Raw genomic sequence first — 24,014 nt, 5'->3', positions numbered from 1 at the left:
ACTAATAAGTTCTCTCATTACTTAGCATTTTGGATAATTGTGAAATAAAAGCATATAACTGCTCCAAACTACCAGTTGCCTCAACTCCAACTAATTGCATTGTTCTTTCAGGAATAACAGGAAAAACAGCAAAGTGCTCTGGGAAAAGGCCGTCAGGACAGTTTCGAAAGAGAGGCGGAGAAGTAGATTATCCGCAATTGCATTGTCCCTAGTGGATAAGGCCAAATTACAGGATATTGCTATAACTCTCACTCCACCTTCTTCACCAAAAAGTTTTACCTTTAATAATCTGAATGACAGTTGGAACAAAGTGAGTTAATTCTAAATCAGTTGCTACTATACATATGTTGGTTAATGTAAATTTTTTAGGACAAATTTAACAAATTGAATAATGAAACTAAAGTGCCAATCGATGACGTTCTGCCATCCAACGGAGTATACGAGAAGAAATCTGAAATCTATGATTGCTTTACGAAAGACAACGCTTTTTATGAAGAATGCAACGATTCTACTAAAAAACGTAAGACTTATTTTTGTTTAAAATTATAGTTGATTTTTGATATCTTTAAGGGAGGTCAAAATAATACGGTTTGTTCATATAAAACATTCTAGTTCAGAATGACAAGTCATTTAAGTAATATAATCAACTGAACACTGTTTTATTGTCATAAAAAATGACAATAAAGCTTCAATAATCGAACATGTATAATGGGGTCGTAAACCAAACATTTCTTTTGCGATAACTAGAAGTAAACAAAAAATATTCGACTTCTATTTTGTTTAAATGCAACATGTGCGTAAAAAAAGGTCAGTGAAAACCATACTTATTTGGTACACCATATATCTGTGACGTAGAAAAAGACATGTGCCCTAACTCTCTTTTGTTTATAGTGAGTGAGACGGAATGCGTGGACGTACGTCTAATGTCAATTTTAACCAAACGTCAAAAAAAATTGTAGAAATTGTAAATTATGTTTTATGTTATAGTAGTGATAAAAGTAAAATTGGAAAAGTAAAATTTAGTGTGTGACAGGAAAATTTACTAACGAATTTACGAGTTAATTCCAATTTGACCAGTAAAGTACGGCTAACTAATTGAAATTTGCTTGAATGATATCATTTTCCTGTCATGGCTGTCATTAATTTCATTATTTAAGTTATTTTTGGTCGATAATGTCAAAATAAAATCCTGAAAAATAAAAACAGTTTTAGCTAAAACTGCTGTTTTGATTTGTTTTGACATTAGTGACTAATATCACGTGGTTTTTGGAGGATAATTTAGCTAAGAAGTCATGTGACCTGTCAAAATAACTGTCATAAATCTCAAAAACTCGTTTTGTAGCGATCACTGCAGCAAATGTTTTCTAAACCCTGATTTTTGCAACTTTTGAGCACAGTTTGACAGTCAGGGATAAAATTGTTTGTCAAACCCACTTGAAGTGAGAAAATGACAGTTTTAAGCACATTTTTGGTATCCTCATTACATTTCCTTTCCAATAACCTGAAAAAATACTACAAAACTTGATACAGTCAGAAAAAAGGTGTCAAAATTTGAACTACCAGAAACACAGTTTGAAAGGATAGTCAGATATAAAATCGCCTGTAAACCCACTTGGATTAAGAGAATGACAGTTTTAAACACATTTTTGAAATCCTCACTAAATTTCCTATTCAATAATTTGAAAACACTACAAAATTTGATACAGTCAGAGAGGAAAGCGGTGTTAAAGTTTGAACTGCCAAAAACAGAGTTTGAAAGGACAGTTAAGGATAAAATCGACTGTAGAACCCACTTGAAGTAAGAAAATGACTGTTTTAAGCACATTTTTGGAATCCTCACTAAATTTCCTATCCAATAACCTGAAAAAATACTACAAAATTTGTTCAGTCAGAAAAAAGGTGTCAAAATTTGAACTGCCAGAAACACAGTTTGAAAGGACAGTCAGATATAAAATCGCCTGTAAACCCACTTGGAGTAAGAAAATGACAGTTTTAAGCACACTTTTGGAATCCTCATTAAATTTCCTATCCACTGAAAAACACTACAAAATTTGATACAGTCAGAGAGGAAAGCGGTGTTAAAGTTTGATCTGCCAAAAACACAGTGTGGAAGGACAGTTAAGGATAAAATCGCCTGTAAAAAGCACTTGCAGTAAGAAAATGGCTGTTTTAAGCACATTTCTGGAATCCTCATTAAATTTCCTTTCCAATAACCTGAGAAATACTACAAAATTTGGCACAGTTAGAAATGCTGTGTCAAAATTTGAATTGCCAGAAACACCAACCAACAACAGTTTGAAAAGACAGTTAAGGACAAAATCGCCTATAAAACCCACTTGGAGTAAGAAAATTACAGTTTTAAGTACACTTCTGGAATCCTCATTAAATTTCCTATCCAATAACCTGAAAAACACTACAAAATTTGATACAGTCAGAGAGGAAAGCAGTGTTAAAGTTTGATCTGCCAAAAACACAGTGTGGAAGGACAGTTAAGGATAAAATCGCCTGTAAAAACCACTTGCAGTAAGAAAATGGCTGTTTTAAGCACATTTCTGGAATCCTCATTAAATTTCCTTTCCAATAACCTGAAAAATACTACAAAATTTGGCGCAGTTAGAAATGCTGTGTCAAAATTTGAATTGCCAGAAACACCAACCAACAACAGTTTAAAAAGACAGTTAAGGACAAAATCGCCTATAAAACCCACTTGGAGTAAGAAAATTACAGTTTTAAGGACACTTTTGGAATCCTCATTAAATTTCCTATCCACTAACCTGAAAAACACTACAAAATTTGATACAGTCAGAGAGGAAAACGGTGTTAAAGTTTGATCTGCCAAAAACACAGTGTGGAAGGACAGTTAAGGATAAAATCGCCTGTAAAAACACTTGAGTAAGAAAATGGCTGTTTTAAGAACATTTCTGGAATCCTCATTAAATTTCCTTTCCAATAACCTGAAAAATACTACAAAATTTGGCGCAGTTAGAAATGCTGTGTCAAAATTTGAATTGCCAGAAACACCAACCAACAACAGTTTAAAAAGACAGTTAAGGACAAAATCGCCTATAAAACCCACTTGGAGTAAGAAAATTACAGTTTTAAGCACACTTTTGGAATCCTCATTAAATTTCCTATCCAATAACCTGAAAAAACACTTCATAATATGGTAGATTCAGTTAGAAAAGCGGTGCCAAAAATTGAATTTCTAGAAACACATTTTGAAAGGATAGTCAGAATAAAATCGCCTATAAAACCCAATTGTAGTAAGAAAATGGCTGTTTTAAGCTCACTTTTGGAATCCTCATTACATTTCCTATTCAATAACCTGAAAAAACACTACATAATATGGTAGATTCAGTTAAAAAAGCAGTGTCAAAAATTGAATTGCCAGAAACACATTTTGAAAGGACAGTCAGATATAAAATCGCCTATAAAACCCACTTGGAGTAAGAAAATGGCTGTTATAAGCACATTTTTGGAATCCTCATTAAATTTCCTAACCAATAACCTGAAAAAACATTACAAAATTTGGTATAGTCAGGGAGAAAAGCGGTGTCAAAATTTGAACTGCCAGAAACAAAGTAATTTACCAGTTAATTTTCCTGGTAAAGTAAAATATTTAATTTAATTGCTTAACTTAATTTTTTAAGCTTTTTATAAAATTTCTAGCAATGTAATATTGAAACGTAATAGCTCGTTTTATCGCATAAGTTTTAAAAAGTTTATATTTAAAACCTTGAATTCCACTACATTATAGTTTACGACCCCATTAGTCAATACTCTAGTAAGATTTTGTTATTTACACAATCAAATGCCCCGGAGAAATCGTAAAACAAGAAAAATTTGTCAAGCAAAGATGGCGATAAACTTCGTAGGGACCAATTAGCTTTCTGATAAAGTTGTCACGTGACGACCTACCGCATGACGTCACATTCGTTTAGGTAGACTGAGACACACGTCAGTTCAGAAGTTTGTTACCATCTTTGTCTAGTCTGTTCAATTCTAATGGTTTTCTGTTCCTATCTTTATAATTTTAAAATTTCATATAAAAGTTAACTTGTAATGTACATTTTGATTCTGTTATATGAAAAAACTGTATTATTTTGAGTTCTCTTATATGTTATTAGAAGATTGTCGTCTACTTAAGTAAACACCCTGTATTCAAAGAAAGATGGTTTAGTAAGGTGTATTTACGCCCTAGAGTAATATTACTTTTGTAGTAATATTCTTCTTTCAGTGCTTTTAATACGTAATTAACTATTTTCTACGACCCCAATGGAAAAGGAAACTTTTCTCCCTCATTTATGACAGACATAATAATGGCACTTTTACTCCCTAGGGAGTAAAAGTGAACTCAATCTTGACGAATTGACAAACATTTCCTTGGTACAACTCCTCCCTTTTCATCCAGATATCCAACATTATTAACATAGTATTTAACTACTGTTTTTTTTTCATAAAACCTAACAGAATTCGCACAAAAAATTGGATATCATGTCTGGGGCAAACTGTCTTTTGCACCTTCAAACCCTCGCGTCGGGCTTCAAATTGATCACGAGAGCAGAAGTGGCACTTTCCTCCCTTGTTCCGCGAATAACTATTTTTACCAGTTTTTTTCTGATTTGTAACAATAAGGCAAAAAATAAACGTTTGAACTTCCAATACACTGAATTCAAAACTAATGTTATCTGTGTGTATATTTCTTTTAGATGATTTCGCATCACTTTTCAAGAGGGGTCTGATGTACAAAGGGATTTACTGGCCCAGTTTGACTAACAGCTTCCAGTGTGAAGATCTCGAATCGGCGTACTTGAAATATTCGCACAGGCAACGACAGAAAGCTTTGATAATTGTTAACATTGTGGATCTCCTTCTAAAGGTAACTTGAATAATATTACTTTTCTGTTTTAACTAAGCGAAGTTTTCCGTTATTCAATTTTACAAATTTGCATTTAAAGCGGATTTTATAGACATAAGCCTTTCTTATAGTTCTTTCTTATTTCAGAGAGATTTATTTGGAGTATATCAATATCAGATTCCTATCTAAGGTTTCGAATACGTACAAATTGTACGTATAAAAGAATATTTTTGAAGACTTTGTACACGTGACTGCTCTACAAACTCTATACATTTTTGCAAATTTTATTGGAAAAGAGAAATAAATACATATTAGATAATAAAAAACTTTTTACGGAGGTTTGTACGACTGTTTAATAATATCCTTATTATTCACTAGTTTTGAATTAGTTTTAGTATAAAAAATATAATATTATAAAAGTATTCGTGAGTAATAGCTATCATATACTATTCTCAAATTACTTGTTTATACATCAAGAGTAGAAAGTAGAGGGTTATCACTGTAAATTGCCCACCCCTTATCATCGTTATTATTGCTCGTAGAAAGTTGCTTTCAACATTTTAGTTACCCATAGTATTTTTATATGTATCACCCTGTATATTATTAAATTTTTCAAAAATATAATATGTCATGTTTATCTTAAATCGTTATTGAGGTATTAATCTTTGAATATCACAGTTATTCTAATTATAAATTGTAATATTTTTTATTGTTGCTATTTTGATGACATAATTACTGAAATATCAGTTGTCAATGTTGTATAATTAACAATTTTGTAATAACAGTAACTCTATTATTTCACGATGAGTAACTTAATAACGATTTAAGATAACTAAATCATAAAATATATTTTTGAAATCGGGATGTAAAGCGTACACATACAGGGTGTTACATTTAAAAAAGTGCATTATATGGTGGTCTCACCCTGTATGTTACGGGTGACTAAACTTTTGGTTACAATTAACTAGTGATGGGAAAATTACCGGTTAAGTACATATTTTACTTTATAAGGAAAATTTGACCAGTTAATTACTGGTAAATTACAAATACTGTTTCTCACAGTTTGTCTCTCAATTTGACACCGCTTTTCTCCCTAACTGTACCAAATTTTGTAGTGTTTTTTCAGGTTTTTGAATAACAGATTTAATGAGGATTCCAAAAATGTGCTTAAAACTGTCATTTTTCACTCCAAGTGGGTTTTACAGGCAATTTTGTCTCTGACTGTTCTTTTAAACTGTGTTTTTGACAGTTCAAACTTTGACACAGCTTTTCTCCTTGACTGTATCAAATTTTGTAGTGTTTTTTCAGGTTATTGAATAGAAAAATTAATATGGATTCCAAAAATGTGCTTAAAACAGTAAATTTTCTCACTACGTGGTTTTTACAGGCAATTTTGTCCTTGACTGTCTTTTCAAACTGTGATTCTGTCAGTTCAAACTTTGACACCGCTTTTTTTCTTGGCTGTACCAAATTTTGAAGTGTTTTTTCAGGTTATTGAATAGGAAATTAAATAAGGATTCCAAAAATGTGCTTGAAATAGACATTTTCTCACTACAAGTGGTTTTTACAGGCAATTTTGTCCTTGACTGTCTTTTCAAACTGTGTTTCTGGCTGTTCAAATTTAGACGCCGGTTTTCTCCCAGACTGTACCAAATTTTGTAGTGCTTTTTCAGGATATTGGATAGGAAATTTAATAAGGATTTCAAAAATGTGGTTAAAACAGTTGTTTTCTCACTACAAGTGGTTTTTACAGGCGATTTTGTCCTTGACTGTCCTCTCAAACTGGGATTCTGTCAGTTCAAACTTTGACACCGCTTTTTTTCTTGGCTGTACCAAATTTTGAAGTATTTTTTCAGGTTATTGAATACGAAATTAAATAAGGATTCCAAAAATGTGCTTAAAACAGTCATTTTCTCACTACAAGTGGTTTTTACAGGCAATTTTGTCCTTGACTGTCTTTTAAAACTGAGTTTCTGGCAGTTCAAATTTAGAAACCGCGTTTCTGCTAGACTGTACCAAATTTTGTAGTGTTTTTTCAAGTTATTGAATAGGAAATTTAATAAGGATTCTAAAAATGTGCTTAAAACAGTTGTTTTCACACTTCAAGTGGTTTTTACAGGCGATTTTGTCCTCGACTGTCCTCTCAAACTGTGATTCTGTCAGTTCAAACTTTGAAACTGATTTTTTCCCTGACTGTACCAAATTTTGTAGTGCTTTTTCAGGTTATTGGATAGGAAATTTAACAAGGATTCCAAAAATGTGCTTAAAACAGTTGTTTTCTCACTACAAGTGGTTTTTACACGCAATTTTGTCTTTGACTGTCTTTTCAAACTGTGGTTTTGTCAGTTCAAATTTTGACACCGCTTTTTTTCCTGACTGTACCAAATTTTGTAGTGTTTTTCAGGTTATTGAATAGGATATTGAATAAGGATTCCAAAAATGTGCTTGAAACAGTAATTTTCTCACTCCAAGCGGGTTTGACAAGCAATTTTGTCTCCCACTGTCAAACTGTGCTCAAAAGTTGCAAAAATCAGGCTGTAGAAAAGGTTTCTTGCAGTATTCGATACAAAACGCCTCTCTGAGATTTATGACAGTTATTTTGACAGTGGTCACGTGACTGCCTACTAAAATTATCCTCCAAAAACCACGTGATATCTGTCACTAATGTCAAAACTGTCAAAATTTGCCTAGAATTTGTAAGAATTACAGTTTAAAACAGTTTTCGAAATAAGACGTGTTTCTGAGATTTATGACAGTTACTTTGACAATTGTCAGTTTGTAAAGGAAAATCACAAATTATTTAAATATCAATATCTTCAGATTTGCGTCATTTTTCATATCTCAGAAACATATTATCTGTCATAATTTAAACATAAGGTAATAAAGAAAAGTGTCAAAAAGCTGAAAATTTTTTTAGAGAAGGCTTAGTTGTCCATAAAAAAATTATAATATAAAAAGTTATAGAAACTCATTTTGTACAAGAATCACTTTGTCAGAAAAGTTTTACTTTATTTATTTTATTATCGATAAACCAAAATGTCTAAAACAATAAATAAAAAATCAAATCAGTCTTTATTTTTCAGGATTTTATTTTGACAATATTTACCAAAAATATCTTTAATGATATCTTTCAAACAAATTCCAATTAGGCTCATAAATTTACTTTTCAAATTGAAATTTGCTGGTAAGATTGGTAAATTTTGGTAATTTTTTAATTACACACATTTCCAGTAAGAATCTATCATACAACTGCTATATCTACCATGAATCTAATGTAAACAATTATTATTAAACAACTTTAAAATAGAACATTTTTAACAAAAGCGATTGTTTTGTTATAATCACAATTAATTTCACACATTTCACTTTTTTGGCTCCGTTTACATTGGTTTTTGCGAATACAAAAGCAAATATTTTTCTGTATTATTACAAAAAAGTTTTCCGGGTTCTTGATTGCATAATGTTGTGCACACACATTTCTTTACACTTTGTTCTTTACTTTTGTGTTTATTGGTTTAAGTATTTTTAAATTATGAGAGTCATTTTATTTTCTGTTTGCTGGATTAGTTGAGCATATCAGTGGAAAATTCGGTAACCAGAAAGAAGAAATGTTGAAGTAACTAGTTAGATAAAAGGAACTGTAGTTTTAATTTCCTGAGTATACAAACTTTTGTGGAAAGTTTCTTTGTATAGAGATAAAGTAACACTTTTCTTCCTAATTTCCACATCAGTACGTATTTTAAACTAAGAACTAAGCAACATATTTCAGCTTGACATGACAAAATTATTGTAAGATCTTAAAAGGTCTATTAAGCTAAAGTCTATACGGTTAAATGCGAAAAGGTTCATCGTTTCATATTTCCAGAATATTGTCATATGAATCACATACATAGGATCAAATCAATCACCTTATTGAGCAAATTGATATAAAGAAATGACATTTTTATTTTTTTGTAGTTTTTGTCTCTACTGAGTCAAGTCTCTGGTATATAAAATGAGTAAACTATCTTGAAAGGATAATAACCTCTGTAAAAGGAAATCTCGGATAAGTTTCCAGGCTTATTGAGTGCCTGGAAAATTAATGTCAAAGCAAATTTCGTCTCCGATGTTCAGTTTGCACTCCACATAAAATAATGTCTGAGCTTGTTTATTCGGATGGATGTAATGGATGTTTGCGCTGTTCCGGATATTCCCCTCACCTGCTGGCCTCAATAAAGAGCAATTCTCTCGGTACATTAGACTTGAACTGATCGAATATCGTTGCAATTTGCGGGATTTCACATTTCCGTCATCCGAAAGCTATCAAAAGTTAAAGTATTGTATAAACGCTTTTCAGCTAGGGACCAACAGAGAGAGTATTTAGAGACCAAAATATCCGGTTGGGCTTATGGAATTTATTAAATTTCCTTCCATTCATTAATCCCTTTAATAACAAAGTTTTGGTAAAAGGAGAGTTTAAATGAGTTTTGCTGGGGTTTATCCCGGAGTTTAAGATGATGTTTCGTGGGCATCAATTCAATTAAAATAAATCAATTTCGGAAGACCTTATTTATAAAAAATATAAATACTAGTGTCTCTAAACTGAAATTTAACTGTAATTTACTGAATTCTTGTAATTTAAATCAATCGACTAACATTTTCTATTTAAAATTACAAACAAATAAGTCATTAAAGCAAAAATTATTGCTTTCAGCATTTAGTTTACAACAAGTAGCTTAAATATACAGGTGTGATAAAAAAAATTCTATCCGTAGCAAAACTGTTCAATTGATAATTCCATGCGCGAGACAAAGACAGAAAACGCAATAAAACGTCTAGTAGGCAAAAACTCTGCTGCAGTGTTGTCAGATTTCATGTGTAAGACTTCAAAAAATCTAGTGATGGGCGTAAATTTTCCGTAAAATAAAGTACATACAAATAGAAAAGTAAAAGTCAGTGTGACAGGAAAATTTACCGAGGGTACCAGTAAATTCTAATTTGACTAGAAAATGTATAACTCTAATAATTGAAATTTGCTTGACAGATATTATGTTCCTGTCATTACTATCATTAATTAAAGCCATTTTCGGTCGATATTGTCAAAATTAAATCCTGAAAGAAAAAAATTGAATAAAAGGCTGTTTTGATTTGATATTTATTGTTTTAGAGATTTTGGTATATTAATAGTAAAATAAATGAAGTAAAACTTTTCTCATAAATTCTTGTACCAAAAATAGCCATTTCTAAAAAATAGCATTTTCAGCTTTTTGTCACTTTTCTTCATTATCTCATGTTTAAATTATGACAAATAATATGTTTTCGAGACGAGAAAAAATGACGCGAATCTGAAGATATTATTATTTAAACAATTTGTAATTTACCAGAAATTTACTGACAATTGTCAAAATAACTGTCATAAATCTCAAAAACGCGTCTTGTTTCGAAAACTGCAATTCAGGCAAATTCTAAGCAAATTTTGACACTTTTGACATTAGTCGCAGATATTACGTGAGTTACGAGGCACCCTTTTACGTAAAATGCAAGTTAAAGCAAGTACTTAGGTATCGCTGAATAGACATAATATTGTTCTCGGGAGTGTTTGTGTTAGATTTAGAGTCAGTCAGAGCTTAACATTAAAACTAGTTAGACGTATTACGTATTATTATTTTAGTGTATTTTCTAATAAAGCTTAAGTTAATTATTTTTAAAAAGGTATTTTGCAACACCGGTTTCGTAATTGGCGCAGTCGGTAGGATTGGCAAAAATTGATACATCGAGTATTAATTTCCGGTACGGATTATTGCCAATCTAAGAACATTTCGAGTGAAGATCCTGTTTCCGAATGAAGATCGGTTAACTGGACTATCGATCAGGAACCATCTGAAGAGTTGCCTTGTACCAAGTAAATTGGAAATTAGTCAACCATCGATTAATTTCACGGGCAAGACGGAATTTGGACTGGACTACATCGTCACCCAAACCTGAAGCTCATAGGATGAAGATATTAGTACTAGTGCTACTTATGTAAGTGCAATTTTCTAGATGTCACATGACGATTTATCGAATCTATTGAGTAATTTATCTATCAATAAGAAAGAACCTTCAAATAGCTCTGACTCCACTTTAGAAACTAAAGTGCTAACTAACTCAAAATCAAATTCGAATCAAAATCAAACAATTAATTTTAACGCTGATTTGTTAGCAGAAAATCTTAAAAAGCTACAAACATCAGGTAATTTACAATTACATACTAATATTAATACAGATTTATCTGAAATGGCTCTTCAGTTTAAGCCAGAATATATTAATTGTGTGCCTCAGTTTGATGGCAATCCAAGCGAATTAAATCGATTTCTAGCAACTTGCAAAACTTTAATCGAACAATTTTATGATGTAACTAACAGAAATTGCTTCCAAAATACTTATTTATTACATTGCTTAATTGGAAAGTTAACAGGAAGTGCAAGACTTGTTGTGAATGTCCAAAACGTCTCCACCTGGGACGAACTAAAATGTACGTTGTATAGACACTTTGCGGATACTCGTGATGAGTCGTGCCTCAACAGAGATTTAGTTATGCTTAGACAGGGTAGTAACGAATCTCCCCAAAATTTTTATGATAGGGTTTTAGAAATATTGAATTTGTTAGTAAGTTTTGTTGATGCTCATGATACAGTAGAATCAGCAACAATTAAGCGTAGCTTGTATCAAAACTTAGCGTTAACGACATTTTTATCGGGATTGAAAGAACCCCTAGGAAATACAATTAGGTGTATGAAGCCAATTGATTTAGCTCAGGCAATCCAATTTGTCATACAGGAAAATAATGTTAGGTATTTCCAAAATAACACACACAACCCATTTAAACAACACCCACATAAAACACAAACAACTAAACCAGTTATAAACTATTTTCCAACCCATCAACCACGATTTCCTTCATTTTCGAACCCGTCAATGACTAATTTTAATGGTAACTTCAATACTAACACATCCCACAATCAATTCAGACAACCTTTTCCATCCCAACCTATACCTATAAGGCCAAATAACAATTTCCGACCTCAAAAATTTCTAACCAATTCTCAAGTGTTCGGCAGACCAAACACTAACGTTTTCAAACCCAATAGTTCAAAAATTTTACCTACTCCAACACCTATGTCGGTGTGCACCCAACAAACATTTAGAACTAATAGATCAAATCAATTTCCGGGACAACGTCCTTCACAGGGCAATTTCCAACAATTCCAACCACGAAGGAATATGCCAACAATCGAAGAAGTCTATAATACGGAACTAGATACAACCCCTAATGATTATTTTTATAATTACCCCGAAAATGATCATTATTTGCAATATAACAGTGATTTTCCTAACGAGGAACAAATCGACTTTTCAACGAATAATCAATATCTAGATCAATCGACAATTGAAGACTCCCAAACGTCTAATGAAACTGAAAATTTTCACCAAGCTTCCAAGGACAATTTGATCACATAACAGACAATCCACTAATTTTTAATCTTAACCTAAACTCGTCTAGTGAACTTGCTTATGTGATATTTCCAGAACAAAATTTAAAAATTTTAATTGATTCAGGATCTAGTAGATCGTTTATGAATCCAGATCTAGTACAGAGGTTATTTCCAACGCGAATAATGTATGAACCATTTGTTGTAAGTTCAACTTTTCAACAATCAGCACACGACCATAGTGCATTAATTCCAGCTTCGAAATTGTTTAAATTACCAGATCCGCAAGATTTAAAATTTTTCTTATTTAAATTTCATTCAATTTTTGACGGCTTGTTAGGACTTGATAACCTTAAACTTCTACAAGCAAACGTAAATCTAGACACTAATCACATAATAACACCTTATGCAAAAATTCCTTTGCAATTTTATAAAACTAATTCTGATTTAAATTTAATCACGGTTCAACCACGAACAGAACAAGTAATAAAAGTTAAAACGTCAATTAAAAATGGAGAAGTAATTATTCCACACACTAAAATTCAGAAATGTGAAATTCCAGAATCCTTAAGTTTAGCAAAAAACGGTTGCGCAATAACAACAATTTTAAATAATGGAAATTCACCAATAACTATCGACTTCTCAGACCCAATCGAAGTAGAAAATTTTGATATATCATATTTTGAGAACATTGACTTTAACAACTTTAATGACTGTCCATCACATGACTCAAACTTTGATATTTCTAAAATACGTGTTGACCATCTAAACTCCGAAGAAAAAAGTAAAATCTTAAAATTATGTCAAGAATTTTCAGATATTTTCTATAACGAAAATGTGCCTTTATCGTTTACAAATAAAATTAAACATACTATCAAAACTAGTGACGAAACCCCTGTTTACACAAAATCGTACAGGTATCCTTTCATTCATCGACAAGAAGTTGATCGCCAAATTAAAAAGATGTTAGAACAAAATATCATTAGACCATCTGATTCTCCTTGGTCTTCACCCATTTGGGTTGTACCAAAAAAATTAGATGCGTCCGGTAAACAAAAGTGGCGCGTCGTAATCGATTATAGAAAACTGAATGAAAAAACCATCGATAAAAAGTATCCACTGCCTCAAATTACCGACATTTTAGATAAATTAGGTAAATGTCAATATTTTTCGACTATAGACTTAGCATCAGGTTTCCATCAAATCGAGATGCATGAAGATGATATTCCGAAAACCGCTTTTAACGCAGAAAACGGTCATTTCGAATTTCTTAGAATGCCATTCGGTCTGAAAAATGCGCCAGCAACCTTCCAGCAGGTTATGGACTCTATATTACGCGGAATTCAGAACGAAAAGTGCTTAGTCTATTTAGATGACATTATTGTGTACTCAACATCCTTGCAAGAACATATGGAAAATTTAAAATTAGTTTTTCAGAGATTACGAGATTCAAATTTTAAAATACAGACAGATAAAAGTGAATTCTTACGACATGAAGTAGCTTATCTAGGACATGTTGTCACTCCTTCTGGTGTAAAACCAAACCCAGATAAAATTTTGGCCATAAAACGATTTCCAATTCCAAAAACAACCAAACAATTAAAAGGATTTTTGGGACTTTTGGGATATTATCGTAGATTCATTAATAATTTTTCCAAATTAACTAAACCATTAACAAAATGTCTAAAAAAGGGAGCCAAAATTGAGCATAACGATGAATTTGTCAATTGTTTCGAGACCTGTAAAAACCTTTTAATTAATGAACCAATATTGCAGTACCCCGACTTTAGTAAGCCATTCAATTTAACAACGGATGCAAGTAACGTCGCATTGGGAGCAGTATTATCGCAAGGGCCGATAGGTCAAGATTTACCAATCGCGTATGCATCTAGGACTCTAAATGACTCTGAATTAAATTATTCCACCATAGAAAAAGAGTGTTTATGCTTAGTCTGGGCAACTAAATATTTCAGGCCATATTTATTTGGTAGGAAGTTTAATATAATAACCGACCATAAACCATTACAATGGTTATTTTCGCTAAAAGATCCATCTTCAAAATTACTACGTTGGCGAATCAAGTTAGAAGAATTTGATTATCACATTATCTATAAAAAGGGTAAACTGAATACTAACGCTGACGCCTTGTCACGGATAGAAATTCACGTTAAAGAAACCCAAGACACTGAAGCATTTGATATCGACAAGTATGTAAATGATGTTTACAACGATCATATGGCACCTAGTACAAGTTACGATTTGGATCGGATTTCTGTTATCGCTCAACCGGACGACGAGCAGCCGTGTATCCCTGACGATGATAATAACACCGTTCATACAAATGCTGATCAAGATCCTGTAGTTGGTATTCCGATTTCAGAAACTGCTGTTAACTATGGTACAAACCAAATAATAATCCAAAAGGTATTTCATTCACCCGCGAAACACAGAATTACAAATTTGTTTGACAAGAAACGTCGAATTACTGTACAATTCTCTGAAGACGATTTTGAAAAAAGTGTCATAACATTCATTAAGGAAGCTGTTGTACCAAATAAACTTTATTACCTGTATTTTGAAGATCCAGATATTTTTGAACCATTCGCTGAAGTAATAAGAAAAACCTTTAAGTGGCCATCTCTTAAATTCTTACGTTGTCTCAAAAAAATAATTGATGTTACGGATAAAAACGACATCAAAGAGATAATTCAAAATTATCATGAAAGTAAATCTAACCACCGCGGCATCGAAGAAACGATTAAACGTTTAAGAGAAAGGTATTACTGGCCCGAATTAAAACAATCTGTTCAAACTTATATAAATGATTGCGAGATTTGTATAAGAAGTAAATATGAGAGAACCCCAGTCAAAATCCCAATGAATGTGACTCCAACTGCATCAAGACCTTTTGAAATTATTCACCTTGACACCTATACTTTTGAAAAAAACAAATTTCTGACAATTATTGACAGTTTCTCGAAATATGCACAAGCATATCATTTAAATTCACTAGCTTCTGTGGAAATTGTTGATAAGCTTTTAATATTCTTTTCTCACCATGGAATACCCAAACAAATAATTGTCGACAATGGCACCGAATTTAAAAATTCAGTGGTGACAGAATTATTAACTTTGCACAAGATTAAAGTACATTTTTGTTCCCCACATCACCCAGAATCAAATGGAGTTATAGAAAGATTACATTCAACTCTTGCTGAACACATTAGATTACTTAATAATCAAAATTATTCAGCCGCTCCGATGGAACAAAAAATGATTTATGCCATACTTGCGTATAATCATACCATTCATTCTAGTACTAATCTAAAACCAATTGATATTATACAAGGACACGTAACCTCAAATGACATTTTCGACCTAAAATTAGATCAAATCCTTGTCAATGATTATGTCAATTCACATAAAGAAAAAGCAAATATTCTCTATTCTCAAATTAATGATAAATTAATTAAAAAGAAAGAATATTTGGCTGAAAAAAGGAATAAAAATACAGACGACCCTGAAATATTCCAACCTGACCAAACCGTGTACTTAAAGAAACACACTCGTCAAAAACACACAGACAAATTTACACAACCGACTAAACTAATTAGTATAAATACGAAAAAGAAAACAGGTGTTACGGAAAAACAAGGAAAAGTACATCTCTCTAATATTAAACGCCCTTTAATTAGGAAAAAATATAGTTTTGAATAATAAAATTATTTTTCAGAATTCTGCAAAAGACCCGTGCAGTCGACGACAAAATTACAGTCAAGACGTTATCGGATAACCCTGGACTAATTCCAGTTAACCTAGGGCACGCAAAATTAGAAGAGTACTCCTTTACACTTTTCAATTTCTACGACTTAAATCCAGTAATTATAGAATTAAATAAGTTACAGAATAGGTCTATAAACATAACCGCTTTAATAGATAGACACATAGAATATAGAATAGAAACGCTTAATTACATTAAAATATTATCGTTAATTCAAGAAAGGGTAGAAAATAAGCTAAAAGAGATAATTCCTCACCCAGATAGATATAAGCGCGGACTAATAAATGGCATTGGCTCCATTTTTAAATCAATCACAGGAAATCTAGACGCTTCAGATGGAGAACGTTATGATAATCTAATACAAGAACTGCAAAATAATCAAAATAAGTTAACTTTGAGAATTTTGGAAGGAAATTCTGTATCACTCAATTTAATAAAACAATTTAATTCTACTGTTGAAAAGATCAGTTACAATGAAATGCTACTGGACTCGAGATTGCATCAAATCGAGTTAATCGTACAAAAAACCACCTTTAAGGAAAATGCTAACTATATTAAAGACACACTAAATCAAATTATTAATATCTATGAAATTATTGATTCTGTGTTACAAGATATAGAGAATGCTATCACTTTTTCCAAACTTAAAGTTTTGCATTCAAGCATTATAAAAACAGATGCTTTGTTTTACGAGCTACAACGTATTCAAAAAGTAGTTACTGCCAATCGAATGCCTCTAGAAGTTACTTTAGAGAATACACTCTTGTACGAAAAATTCATAAAAGTAGAAAGTTTTATATATAAGAACAAAGTAAATTTTGTTTTCAAAATTCCAATCACCCATCCAAACGAATTTAACTATTATCGACTCTATTCAACACCTGTATATCATCAGAGTTATTTTAAGGTTATCATACCAGAAAATAAATTTCTTTTAAAAAATAAATTGCACTTCTCATACCAGAGTACCGAATGTACTAAACTTAAAAATCAGTACTACTTATGCGACATAATGGAACTTCAAGATGATAGGCAAAACGCATCCTGCACCATTCAATTATTAGAAGATAATGGATTTTCACCTGCCTGTCACCAAATCGCAATACATATTGCCAGTCCAATAGTCAATCAACTGGATGACTTAAGTCAATGGATAATAGTGTTGCCCAAAGAAGAACTAGTTCAATTAAAGTGTACAAATCAAAATGAACGTCTAAGGCTACTGGGAACATACATAATGAACATACCAGTACATTGTGAAGTTCAGTTTAACAACATATTGATCAATAATCGGCAACCAGCAGAAAATTCCAATCAACTAATTCTTTTCCCTGATTTAACAGACAATTTGCCATTTTTACCGACGTTGAGCTTAAGTACTCAACCATTGGAAGAAATCAAATTGGACGATTTGCAGAAGCTAAAAAGCCAAATTTTGGAAACCCATCCTTCGTTAAGCTTTTCGGACATTTCCAAAACTCCAAGTTTTTGGACAATTGCAATTTATGGACTCTTGATCCTGCTGGTCATCTACATTGTCATAAGGAAACTAAACCTGTTAAGTTGCGGTAAGAAGACCATGATGGAAGAAAATCCTAAGGAAATGGAGCTACCACGTGATGTTCAACTACCCCGTCAAGCCGTATAGTTGAAGCTTCCAGGGGAGGAGTTACGAGGCACCCTTTTACGTAAAATGCAAGTTAAAGCAAGTACTTAGGTATCGCTGAATAGACATAATATTGTTCTCGGGAGTGTTTGTGTTAGATTTAGAGTCAGTCAGAGCTTAACATTAAAACTAGTTAGACGTATTACGTATTATTATTTTAGTGTATTTTCTAATAAAGCTTAAGTTAATTATTTTTAAAAAGGTATTTTGCAACACCGGTTTCGTAATTCGTGGTATTTGGAGTATAATTTAGATAGACAGTAACATGACTAATGTCAAAATAACTCTAATAAATTTCAGAAACACCTTTTGTATCAAATACTGGAAGAAAACTTTTCTATACTCCGATTTTTTCAACTTAGGGACACAGTTTGACAGTCAGGAACAAAATTGCTTGTCAAAACCAGTGAGAAAATGACAATTTTAAGCACATTTTTGGATCCTTTGTTACATTTCCTAACCAATAACCTGAAAAAACATTACATAATTTGATACAGTCAGGGAGAAAAGTGGTGCCAAGTTTGAACTTGCAGAAACACAGTTTGAAAGAACTGTAAAACCCACTTGGAGTGAGAAAATGACTGTTTTAAGCACATTTTTGGAATCCTTATTAACTTTCCCATCCAATAACATGAAGAAGCATTACAAAATTTGGTACAGTCAGTGAGAAAAGTGGTGTCAATGTTTGAACTGCCAGAAACCCATTTCGAATGAACCGAGACAAAATCGCCTGTAAAACTCATTTGGAATGAGAAAATGACTGTTTTAAGCAAATTTTTGTGATCCTCATTAAATTTGCTATCCAATAACCTGAAAAAACTCTACAAAATTTGGTACAGCCAGTATGAAATGTGATGTCAAATTTGAACTGCTAGAAACATATTTTGAAAGAACAGTCTGGGACAAAATGGCCTGTAAAACACATTTGGAGTGAGAAAATGACTGTTTTAAGCAAATTTTTGTAATCCTTATTAAATTTCCTATCCAATCTCCTGAAAAACCACTACAAAATTTGGTAAAACCAGTATGAAAAGTGGTGTCAAAGTTCGAACTGTCAAAAACACAGTTTGAAAGAACAGTGAGAGACAAAATCGCCTGTAAAACCCACTTGGAATGAGAAAATGACTGATTTAAGCACATTTTTTAAATCCTCATTAACTTTCCCATCCAATAATCTGAAAAACACTACAACTTTTGGTACAGTCAGGGAAAAAAGCGGTGTCAAAATTTGAACTGTCAGAAACACAGTTTGAAAGGACAGTCGGGGACAAAATTGCCTGTAAAACCCACTTGAAGTGCGAAAAGTACTGTTTTAAGCACATTTTTGGAATCTTTATTAAATTCCCTATCCAATTTCATGAAAAAACACTACAAAATTTGGTACAGTCAGGAAGAAAAGCGGTGTCATAGCTTGAACTGCCAGAAACACAGTTTGAAAGGACAGTCAGGGACAAAGTCGCTTGTAAAGCCCACTTGGAATGAGAAAATGACTGTTTTAAGCACATTTCTGGAATCCTCATTAATTTTCCTATCCAATAACATGAAGAAGCACTACAAAATTTGGTACAGTCAGGGAGAAAAGCGGTGTCAAAATTTGAACTGCCAGAAACACAGTTTGAAAGAACAGTCAGAGACAAAATCGCCTGTAAAACCCACTTGGAGTGAGAAAATGACTGTTTTAAGCACATTTTTGGAATCCTCATTAACTTTCCTATCCGATAACCTAAAAAAACACTACAAAATTTGGTACAGCCAGTATGAAAACTGGTGACAAATTTGAATTGCTAGAAATATATTTTGAAAGAACAGTCAGAGATAAAAACACACTTGGAATGAAAAAATGACTGTTTTAAGCAAATTTTTGAAATCCTCATTTAATTTCCTATCCAATAACCCGAAAAACCACTACAAAATTTGGTACAGCCAGAATGAGAAGTGGTGTCAAATTTGAACTGCTAGAAACATATTTTGAAAGAACAGTCAGAGACAAAATTGCCTGTAAAACCCACTTGGAGTGAGAAAATGACTGTTTTAAGCACATTTTTGAAATCCTCATTAAATTTCCTATTGAATGACCCGAAAAAACACTACAAAATTTGGTACAGTTAGTGATAAAAGTGGTGTCAAAGTTCGAACTGTCAGAAACACAGTTTGAAAGAACAGTCAGGGACAAAATCGCCTGTAAAACCCACTTGGAATGAGAAAATGACTGTTTTAAGCACATTTTTGGAATCTTTATTAAATTTTCTATCCAATTTCATGAAAAAACACTACAAAATTTGGTACAGTCAGGAAGAAAAGCGGTGTCATAAGTTGTACTGCCAGAAATACAGTTTGAAAGGACAGTCAGAGACAAAATCGCTTGTAAAGCCCACTTGGAATGAGAAAATTACCGTTTTAAGCACATTTTTGGAATCCTCATTAAATTTCCTATCCAATAACTTGAAAAACTCTACAACATTTGGTACATCCAGTGATAAAAGTGGTGTCAAATTGGAACTGTCAGAAACACAGCTTGAAAGAACAGTCAGGGATAAAATCGCCTGTAAAACCCACTTGTAGTGAGAAAACAACTGTTTTAAGCACATTTTTGAAATCTTCATTAAATTTCCTATGCAATAACCTAAAAAAACACTACAAATCATAGCAATTTATGACAATGTTGACATTTTTTCACAACATGTTATTATGACTAAACTGAAGCTTTTTTACTGCAAAGCTTTACGAGAATGCAAGAACATAAACTTTATGATCATTAATTTTCACTTTCCAAACTCACCAATTTCCCAAAATCTGGGCAAGTTAAACGTTGTAGTATAAGTAAAGACAGACTTGTATTTTCATCTGTTTGATGTCATTTAAAAATAGTCAAATTTTGACTTTTGACTCTTCTTATCCCTGTCTCTTACCTAGTCATTTTTGGGGTAGACTGATCATATCTTTTTAGCAATTCTATGTTTATTTTGTAATATTAGTCGTTTTACTTCAGCATTTTTCATACTTGTCTTGTGACCGAGTGATCGAATATTTTGGCATATTTCAGGTGGCTCTTATCGTTGTCTGGGCAGCAAACGAGCGAGGAGTAAAGTTGGACAAGTACACCGAACAAATCATCTGGTCAGTGTGTTGTATGTCAATCAACACCGCCGTTTGTATTCTAGGCTGGTGGCGATGTTTTGCCAATAACTATTTGCATTGGGCTGCTGCTTGTACCTGGTTACTGTTAACTATACAGAGTAAGTAAACTGCTTTGTTGTGTATTAATTGGCCTAGTTCGGAAACTCTCTACCAATCTTGTTAATTAAAACTGTTCGCATGAATAGTGTTCGTTCGGCGTTTAAGTTAAAGTTTCTCTAATATCTGAAAGTAAACACTGAAATCTGGATTATTGATTGGAAATTAACTAGGAATAGCTGCAAATGGTCCAGTAAAACAACTTTAACGAAATTTAACCATTTTCCAATATTTTTACCATGAAAATTGATTTAAATACATTGAAAAATTAAAATTAATAAAATACATTGATACTGCCAAAGTGAACTATATCTTATGCCACATCACCAAAATCAGAATTAATAACCCATTTCAAAAAAAATCCATTATGGCGCCCATAAAAAAAAATCAAATTTGATGACGGTAACTAAAAACTGAAACGTCGGAATTAAAATTTGATATTGTCACCTTGAAGAAGAGGAAAAGAGTAGCAATGGTAAAGTGTTTTCTGGTTTCAGTTATTTTATCAAATAAATTAGTAAAAAAATTAAAATTAATTTCCAAAATTTTGTTTTTTTTTTCGGATATCTCAGGAAGTATTAAGAATTTTTACATTTTTAAATTTAAACTTCCTTGTATCTCTTCAAATAATCGAATTCTCCATGGTGAGGCTCGTAAAACGGACACCCTGTATACAGGATGATTCCAAAGTTGGGGCTTTCCATTCACCTGCGGATAGGGCTTAAAAAAATAGGATTTTTTTTGTTTGACGCTTTTTTGAAATATGAACAATAACGAAGATACAGGGTGTATACTATTGACATTTTATAGCATTTTTTATCATCTTTTCAACGATAGATAGAAAATCTAGATTGGAGAGCAAATTACAGCTTCACAAGGCTTCAAACCTAGCAACAACGCTGCAAACTCACAAAAAGTGACATAATTTTCGAATTGAAATTTCTCAAAAACTGAAAAAGTTAGAAAATTCGTTCAACCGACATTTTGTAGCATTTTTCATCCTCTTTCTAATGATATATAAAAAATCTAGATTGGAGTGCAAATTACAGCTTCACAAGGCTTCAAACCTAGCTACAACGCTGCAAACTCACAAAAAGTGACACAATTTTCGAATTGAAATTTCTCAAAAACTGAAAAAGTTAGAAAATTCGCTCAACTGACATTTTGTAACATTTTTCATCCTGTCTCTAATAATATATAAAAAATTTATATTGGAGTGCAAATTACAGCTTCACAAGGCTTCAAACCTAGCAACAACGCTGCAAACTCAAAAAAAGTGACCCAAATTTTGGAATTGAAATATTTAAAAAACTCAAAAAGTTAGAAAATTCGTTCAACCGACATTTTGTAGCATTTTTCATCCTCTTTCTAATGATATATAAAAAATCTAGATTGCAGTTCAAATTACAGCTTCAAAAGGCTTCAAACCTAGCAAAAACGCTGCAAACTCGCAAAAAGTGACCTAAATTTTGGAATTGAAATATCTCAAAATCTCGAAAAGTTAGAAAATTCGTTCAACAGACATTTTTTAGCATTTCTCATCCTCTTTTCAACGATATATAAAAAGTCTATATTGGAGTGCAAATTACAGCTTCACAAGGCTTCAAACCTAGCTACAACGCTGCAAACTCACAAAAAGTGACACAATTTTCGAATTGAAATTTCTCAAAAACTGAAAAAGTTAGAAAATTTGCTCAACTGACATTTTGTAACATTTTTCATCCTGTCTCTAATAATATATAAAAAATTTATATTGGAGTGCAAATTACAGCTTCACAAGGCTTCAAACCTAGCAACAACGCTGCAAACTCAAAAAAAGTGACCCAAATTTTGGAATTGAAATATTTAAAAAACTCAAAAAGTTAGAAAATTCGTTCAACCGACATTTTGTAGCATTTTTCATCCTCTTTCTAATGATATATAAAAAATCTAGATTGGAGTGCAAATTACAGCTTCACAAGGCTTCAAACCTAGCAACAACGCTGCAACCTCACAAAAAGTGACACAATTTTTGAATTGAAATTTCTCAAAAACCGAAATAGTTAGAAAATTCGCTTAACCGACATATTGTAACATTTTTCATTCTATTTCTAATGATATATAAAAAATCTAGATTGGAGTACAAATTACAGCTTCACAAGGCTTCAAACCTAGCAACAACGCTACAAACTCGCAAAAAGTGACCCAAATTTTGGAATTGAAATATCTCAAAAACTAAAAAAGTTAGAGAATTCGCTCAACCGACATTTTGTAACATTTTTCATCCTCTTTTCAATGATATACAAAAAGTCTATATTGGAGTGCAAATTACAGCTTCACAAGGCTTCAAACCTAGCAACAACACTGCAAACTCACAAAAAGTGACACAATTTTCGAATTGAAATTTCTGAAAAACTGAAAAAGTTAGAAAATTCGCTCAATCGATATTTTGTAACATTTTTCATCCTCTTTCTAATAATATATAAAAAATCTAGATTGGAGTGCAAAGTACAGCTTCACAAGGCTTCAAACTTAGCAACAACGCTGCAAAAAAATGTCACAATTTTTGAATTAAAATATTTCAAAAACTAAAAAAGTTAGAAAAAAAAAATGTTGTTAATGTATGTTGATAGGAAATAACTTGTCAGTTAGTTCAAATTAAGTCAAAGTTATTTTCTATTTTCGTTTTTTCAGTAAAACTTTGACACCCTGTATCTTCGTTATTGTTCACATTTCGAAAAAAAATTTATTTAACCTTGAACCTTATTTTTTGAAACCCTATTCGCAGGTGAAAGGAAAGCCCCAACTTTGGAATCACCCTGTATAAACAATAAACCAGTATAAGTAAAGCAATATAGTATACCGGGTGGTGCACTATTCAAATACATATATTATCTCGAAAAGTGTAGGTGCTTGTAATGCGGAATCAATTCTGCAAAAAATGCTCGGTTTTTTTTTGATTTTTCTAGAAAACTTAATCTTAATACATGCTAAAATTAATGTTCCAGAATCTAATCACATTTCTATTTATACGTTCCAATTTAA

The 24,014-nt window shown here is 32.1% G+C and overlaps 1 protein-coding gene across 1 annotated transcript in view; it reads left to right on the top strand.

Annotated features, from left to right (window-relative positions):
• Ac78C (adenylyl cyclase 78C) overlaps window positions 1-24,014 on the top strand; it is a 158,866-nt gene that overhangs the window by 46,771 nt on the left and 88,081 nt on the right. Inside the window, exons 3-6 of the mRNA XM_081972434.1 lie at window positions 112-310; window positions 370-520; window positions 4,710-4,879; window positions 20,800-20,992. Of these exons, the coding sequence (XP_081828560.1) occupies window positions 112-310; window positions 370-520; window positions 4,710-4,879; window positions 20,800-20,992 (713 nt within the window). The remainder of the gene's footprint in view (window positions 1-111; window positions 311-369; window positions 521-4,709; window positions 4,880-20,799; window positions 20,993-24,014) is intronic.

This window comes from Ips typographus, linkage group LG2 (genome assembly GCF_016097725.1).
Source record: "Ips typographus isolate SLU linkage group LG2, UJ_Ityp_2.0, whole genome shotgun sequence".
Classification (NCBI taxonomy): Eukaryota; Metazoa; Arthropoda; class Insecta; order Coleoptera; family Curculionidae; genus Ips; species Ips typographus.
The sequence above is the reverse complement of the archived record's forward strand: the minus strand, read 5'-3'. Positions and strand labels throughout refer to the sequence as shown.